The sequence below is a fragment of the Apteryx rowi genome, unplaced genomic scaffold (genome assembly GCF_003343035.1).
Source record: "Apteryx rowi isolate R43461 unplaced genomic scaffold, aptRow1 scaffold_379, whole genome shotgun sequence".
In the NCBI taxonomy this organism is placed as follows: Eukaryota; Metazoa; Chordata; class Aves; order Apterygiformes; family Apterygidae; genus Apteryx; species Apteryx rowi.
The window spans coordinates 184,147-189,292 of NW_020450296.1; the positions used below are offsets into that span (position 1 = coordinate 184,147).

A 5,146-nucleotide genomic window follows, 5' to 3' on the forward strand; every position below is an offset into this window, starting at 1 on the left:
GGGGGCAGCGGGCCGGGCCCTGCCGCCTTTCCCACGCCCGCGCGCGCCCCCCCGCAGGCCACCCTGGGCTCTCCGCTACCCGGGCCGGGGTTTCGGATGAGGCCCGGAGGTGCTCGGCTGCAGGGCCACAGAGCGAGGGACGTGGCTGGCTAGGCCAGGTGGGAGCCYGGTCGCCCATCCCATCCCGCAGCGCAGATGCCGCTGCAATAAGCCGTCCGCAAGGGCTGTTTCCCCCCCTTGGGCCTTCTCTCCCATCCCCTCCAGCAGGACGTGTCCTGGGGACCCACAGGATACAGGAGTCAACTGCTCCCGAGGACACTGGAGAGGGGGACGGAGCCCTGCGCAGGCATCCTGCGGCGCTTCGGGCCGGATGCACCGGCCACCAGAACCGCCGGCACCCRGCAGCACTGGCCATGGGCTTGGGGGTCAAGTCAGGGGTCCCCCAGCACCGCGTCCGACCGCCGTCACCGCAGCTTCCTCGGTGCCTGGGCCGCGGGAACGCTGGGTGCACCCGGGGGGGGAACGGAGCAGCTGGAAGGATCCGTGCRCTGGGGCCGTTAACGGGGGCCCGGCAATAACGAGGCAGACAGAGCAGAGCCGCCGCGACCGGTGCTTCTCCCCCTTTATGGCAGAATTCGGCCAACCTCCGGGCGCCCGGCTCAGAGCGCCACGCAGCACGGACGCCTCTCCGGCTGCGCCGGGGCCGCGCTGCCGGGGCTCTCGCCGGAAAGCGACACGGTGGCGTCCTGGCTGCTCCGCTGCTTCCGCTTCTGCACCTTGCTGAAGATCTCTGCGAGAAAGAGGCGCCGCGGCGGGGAGGGCCACGGGTCGGCGGCGGCTCCCGCGGCGGCACGAAGCCGCCGGCCTCGGAGAGCGAAGCGCCGCGGGGGCCCGAGCACCTACCCTTGAGGACGGTCTCGAACGCCTGCTCGACGTTGGTGGAGTCCAGCGCCGAGGTCTCCGCGAAGAGCAGCCCTTTGCTGTCTGCAAGGCCGGGCGTCAGCGGAGCCCCCCGCCACCGCCACCGCCGCGCTCCCCTTTCCCGGCCCCCTTTTCGGCACCTGCGAACATTTTCGCCTCCTCCGCCGGCACCTCCCGGGCTTGCGCGAGGTCCGTCTTGTTGCCCACCAGCATGACGACGATGGTGGCCTCGGCGTGGTCGTAGAGCTCCTTGAGCCAGCGCTCCACCGCCTCGTACGTCTGGTGCTTGGTGATGTCGAAGACGACCAGGGCGCCCACGGCCCCCCGGTAATACCTGCGGGACGGAGCCCCCCCCGCTCACCCGCCGCTCGGGAAAAACACCCCAAAAAGCCCTGCCGCATCCCTCCGGCGGGATGCAAACCGGCACAAATTCCCCCTCCTGCCCCAAATCGCCCCCCCCGCCTTACGCGGAGGTGATGGCGCGGTAGCGCTCCAGCCCGGCCGTGTCCCAGATCTGCGCCTTCACGGCGGCGGTGCCCAGCAGCACGGTGCGGGTGGAGAACTCCACGCCGATGGTGGTGCGGCTGTCGTGGTTGAACTCGTTGCGGGTGAAGCGGGAGAGCAGGTTGGTCTTGCCCACGCCGGATTCGCCCACGAGGACCACTGGGGCGGGAAAGCGAGGCGCCCGCCCGGGATTAATTCCCGCGCCCGGACTCGCCRCCGGCCAAGGTCACCCCACGCCGGCTGGGCTCGGGGACGGTGCCCTTGCGACGGGACCCCCCCCCCATCCCCTTGCAGGCCACCGCTCACCCTTGAAGACAAAATTATAATCCTCGACGGCGCCCATTTCTCCAGGCCCGGACGCTTTCCCGCGCCGGCCCCGGATGAAGGATTTCCTCCTTCCCCTTCACGAGGCGCCGAGCGGAGCGGACGCGGGGGCCGAGTTTCCCCGCCGGCAGCCGGGGGCCGCGGAGGCAGGTCGGGTCGCGCCGGGCGGGTTGACTCCAGGCGTGGGGAAGGCGGCGGCGGCGGCGGCGCAGGTCRGGCAGGTAATGGCACCCTTGGGACCGGCACCCGGAGGAGGAGCCGGGGCCCGATCCGGGCGCTGGCTGCAAAGCGGCCGCCCCGGCGCAAGGAGCCGGGCGCTGGCGGCGGCGCATGGTTGGCGCGAGTCAGGCGGCTCGAGCCGGCCCCCGAGCGCGTTTCCTCGCCTCTGCTGCCATCGTGTGAGAGCCGGGGAAACCAGGCAACAGCGAACGGCACCCCGCGACGGGGGTGCGACACCCAGCTCCATTCCCCCCCCCCCCCGAAGGGGCTCGTGCATCTTGAAACCCCCCCTCTGCGGTTCGCTGCAAGGCGACGGCTCCTTGCAGAGCCCGGAGCTTGGGGGACCCCGACCCACATCTACCCCCGACCCGGGGCCAGACCCCCCCCCCTTGCTCTTCCCTTTAATAAAAAGAAAAAACACGCACAAGGTAGGACACAAGCATCAGCCACCATTTTATTCCCCCTTTCCCTCCCGCTCCCCTTGTTTTTAAGGGCGGTTCGAAGCGCCGKGCAGGCGCCCGGGGACGGCTTGCCTCCTCCTGCGTCGGCTCCCGGGGAAGGGATGGAAGCGCGGATCGCTCAGGATGCGGCCACCTGCGTGAGCGGTTCCTCCAGGTACTGGACGAGAGCCTGCGCCTGCGAGCGGAGACCACCGTGAGCCCCTGGCGCGGCACGCCATGCCCAAATCCGCATCCCGCCCCGGCGCCCGGCGGGTTTTGCACTCTCCCGTGCTCTCGTTTTAATTTAATTTCATTCGGGGGGGGGGGGGCTTAAAAGCAGCAGCGTTTTAGCGCTCGAGCTGGCGTGGGAGGTGCAGGCAGCTCTGCAAAGAGGTGCCCCAGCCACAGCAGCCCCCTCTCGCCTTCTCCGTCGCTTCTGTTTTCATCCTTAAAGGATTTACTCGCTATTGCTATTTTTTGCCCCCGTGCAGGGACGCAGCCCCRGCAGCAGTTCCAGTGTTACCTTGGCTTTCAGCATCCCAAATCCGACGGTCTCCTTTGCGTACATGCACAGCAGCAGGTTCGCCACGCGCGTGATGGCGACCCGACCCTCCTGTGCAGGGAGGAAAAAAATGGGGAGAAGAAAAAAAAAATAGGAAAACCCCACGTATCGGACCCTGGCTTTGCAGCGAGCCGCGGCGGCCCCCGGCCCCACGTACCATGCAGTCCATGAGGATGAACTTGAGGTTGTCCTCGTTGAACGCCTGGTGCCCGTTCTTGTCGTAGGCCACCCAGATGTTGCTGGCGATGGCCGCGGTGACCCGGGCGTCCGTGTCCCCGTAGCCGGAATAGGCGAGCAAGGAGCCCTCGTTGTTCAGGAGCCTGGAAAGGAGACAGCGGGGTGGGGGGCTCGGGGGGGGGGTCGAACCCACGCGATCCCCGGGAGCGGGATTCCCCCCCTTCCTCCCGGATTAGGAGCAAACGCATCCCATCCCAATCCCCCCCCCCCCTCCCCCGGTCCGGCACCGCTCCAACGCAGGGAGGAAACGCCCCGGTTTTCCAAAGGATTTTGAAACCAGGAAGCTCCCAGGGCGGCTCCGTCCCTGCTCGGGGCTGTTTATGGCCGTGCGTTTTGCAAGCAGCGGTGCGCGCTCCGGGCTCCGCGCACGGCCGCATCCTGCCCGGCTCCCCACGAACCGCTTCCTTGCGGGATCGCTTCCTTGCGGGATCGCTTCCTTGCAGCGAGCGGGATCGCAGCGCGAGCCCTCCCGGCCCAGCCGCGCGCGGAGGGGGAAGGGAATCACGTCTTTTCCCAGCCGGCTCCGCTTCCCGGCTCGGAGCGGCGATCCCGGAGGCCTCGGCCGAGCATCGCTCGGCGGCGGCGCCGTACTCACAAGGTGCTTTGGACCCCGCCGGTGTTGGCCTGGCTCAGCACCTGCGTGAGGGCCTTGGGGCGCAGCATGGTGCCGGCGGAGCCCGCCCGCGCCCTGCCACGACGGGGAGGGACAGGGACATCGGCGAGCCCGGTTCGCCCGTCAGCGGGGGCCGTGCCGCTGCTCGGAGCACGCTGGGACTTGTAGTCCCTTTCTCCGSGGACGCCGCGCACCCGCGCATCCTCGCCCCGGCGCGGCCGGTCCCCACGGACGAGGCGTCCCCGGGATGCTCGCGCCGGCCCCAGATTCCCACGGGYCCCCCCCTCCGCTCTGCGGGTACCGCGGCGTTATCCCACCCGCGGAGGGGTGGAAAAAGGCAGCCGGAGCTGGAGCGGTGCGGGAAACCCCGGGAGTTTGCACAACAACCCCCAGAGCACCGCGTTTTTCTCCGCGTTTTGTTTCCCCCCCCCTGCAAAAGTTCAGTTTGCAGCGCGGAGGCCGCGAGAAGGTCTCAGCGTAGGACACGCTCGGGGAAAGAGCCCGGACGAGCGGGTCGGACCTCTGCCCCCAGGGACACAGGGCAAGAATAGGCTGGAAAAGCCTCACCGGAATAGCTTTAACAACATGCTTTTTTTTTTTTTTTTTTATCCGGGGAACCAGCCAGACCTAGAGGCGGTATCGGAGGGCGCAGCCCACCCGAAGGGGGATCGAGCTGCTCGCCCTCAGCCGGCACCCAGGGAAAGGTGCTGCCAACTGATACTGAGCAAGGAAATAGCAGTAATTAAAAAAATAGCCTAAAACCAGCCAGCCTTGCCCTGCACCCCCAGCTCCAGCCCCTTAAGAGGTGCAAACCCCCCCCCCCAATACCCACATGGCTGCAAGCACCCACAGCCCAGCCTGGACACCCCAATTTTATAGCAGGGGCTGAGCTGTGCCCTAATGACCCCAGACACTAATTGGGCCCGAGCCCAAGTCTGTCCTGGGCCACCTGCAAGCAGGCAGGGGCATGGTGAAGGGGTCTATAGATTGGGTGTAATTAGGCTGCACCCTACTAATGAGGGGGTACTTGGGTCCAGCCAGCTAACGAGGGGGGTGCAGGCAGGATCCACCTAACGAGGGGAAATGCAAGCCGGACCTGGCTAACGGGGGGACGCGCAAGCTGGATCCCCTAATGAGGATTTAGCTAGGTTTGACTAATGAGGGGGGGGTGCAGGATGAACCCCACTAACGAGGGGGGTGCAGGCTGGACCCCGCTAACAAGGGGGTTTTATCGGGCACACAGGRATGTGGGGGAGGCAGTCAGCACTGGGGGCGATACCTGGGGCAGCTGCCCCTGCTTTCTCCCAATCACCCCCCCTCCTCCCC

General features: G+C 67.5%; 2 protein-coding genes across 2 annotated transcripts; both read right to left on the reverse strand.

Annotated features, from left to right (window-relative positions):
* Positions 1 to 659: 659 nt before the first annotated feature.
* Positions 660 to 1,768, reverse strand: RAB25 (RAB25, member RAS oncogene family). The gene is made up of 5 exons (XM_026073845.1): positions 1,732 to 1,768; positions 1,389 to 1,584; positions 1,062 to 1,255; positions 904 to 984; positions 660 to 790 (listed from the first exon to the last, which is right to left on the reverse strand). The coding sequence occupies exons 1-5, from the start codon at positions 1,766 to 1,768 to the stop codon at positions 660 to 662; spliced, it is 639 nt and encodes a 212-aa protein (XP_025929630.1).
* Positions 1,769 to 2,397: 629 nt separating this feature from the next.
* Positions 2,398 to 3,944, reverse strand: LAMTOR2 (late endosomal/lysosomal adaptor, MAPK and MTOR activator 2). The gene is made up of 4 exons (XM_026073831.1): positions 3,803 to 3,944; positions 3,128 to 3,290; positions 2,932 to 3,021; positions 2,398 to 2,604 (listed from the first exon to the last, which is right to left on the reverse strand). Exons 1-4 carry the CDS (start codon positions 3,868 to 3,870, stop codon positions 2,548 to 2,550), a joined length of 378 nt encoding a protein of 125 aa, XP_025929616.1. The 5' UTR covers positions 3,871 to 3,944; the 3' UTR covers positions 2,398 to 2,547.
* Between the last annotated feature and the right edge of the window lie 1,202 nt (positions 3,945 to 5,146).

What these genes read in the sequence shown, in the direction of transcription:
- RAB25 (XM_026073845.1), bottom strand. Translation starts at nt 1,768, where the DNA reads ATGGGCGCCGTCGAGGATTATAATTTTGTCTTCAAGG. An exon ending in TTATAATTTTGTCTTCAAGG is followed by an intron (nt 1,585 to 1,731) that starts GTGAGCGGTGGC and finishes TTCCCGCCCCAG; the next exon opens with TGGTCCTCGTGGGCGAATCC. An exon ending in TACCGCGCCATCACCTCCGC is followed by an intron (nt 1,256 to 1,388) that starts GTAAGGCGGGGG and finishes TCCGTCCCGCAG; the next exon opens with GTATTACCGGGGGGCCGTGG.
- LAMTOR2 (XM_026073831.1), bottom strand. Translation starts at nt 3,870, where the DNA reads ATGCTGCGCCCCAAGGCCCTCACGCAGGTGCTGAGCCAGGCCAACACC. An exon ending in GGCGGGGTCCAAAGCACCTT is followed by an intron (nt 3,291 to 3,802) that starts GTGAGTACGGCG and finishes TCTCCTTTCCAG; the next exon opens with GCTCCTGAACAACGAGGGCT. An exon ending in TTGGGATGCTGAAAGCCAAG is followed by an intron (nt 2,605 to 2,931) that starts GTAACACTGGAA and finishes CTCCGCTCGCAG; the next exon opens with GCGCAGGCTCTCGTCCAGTA.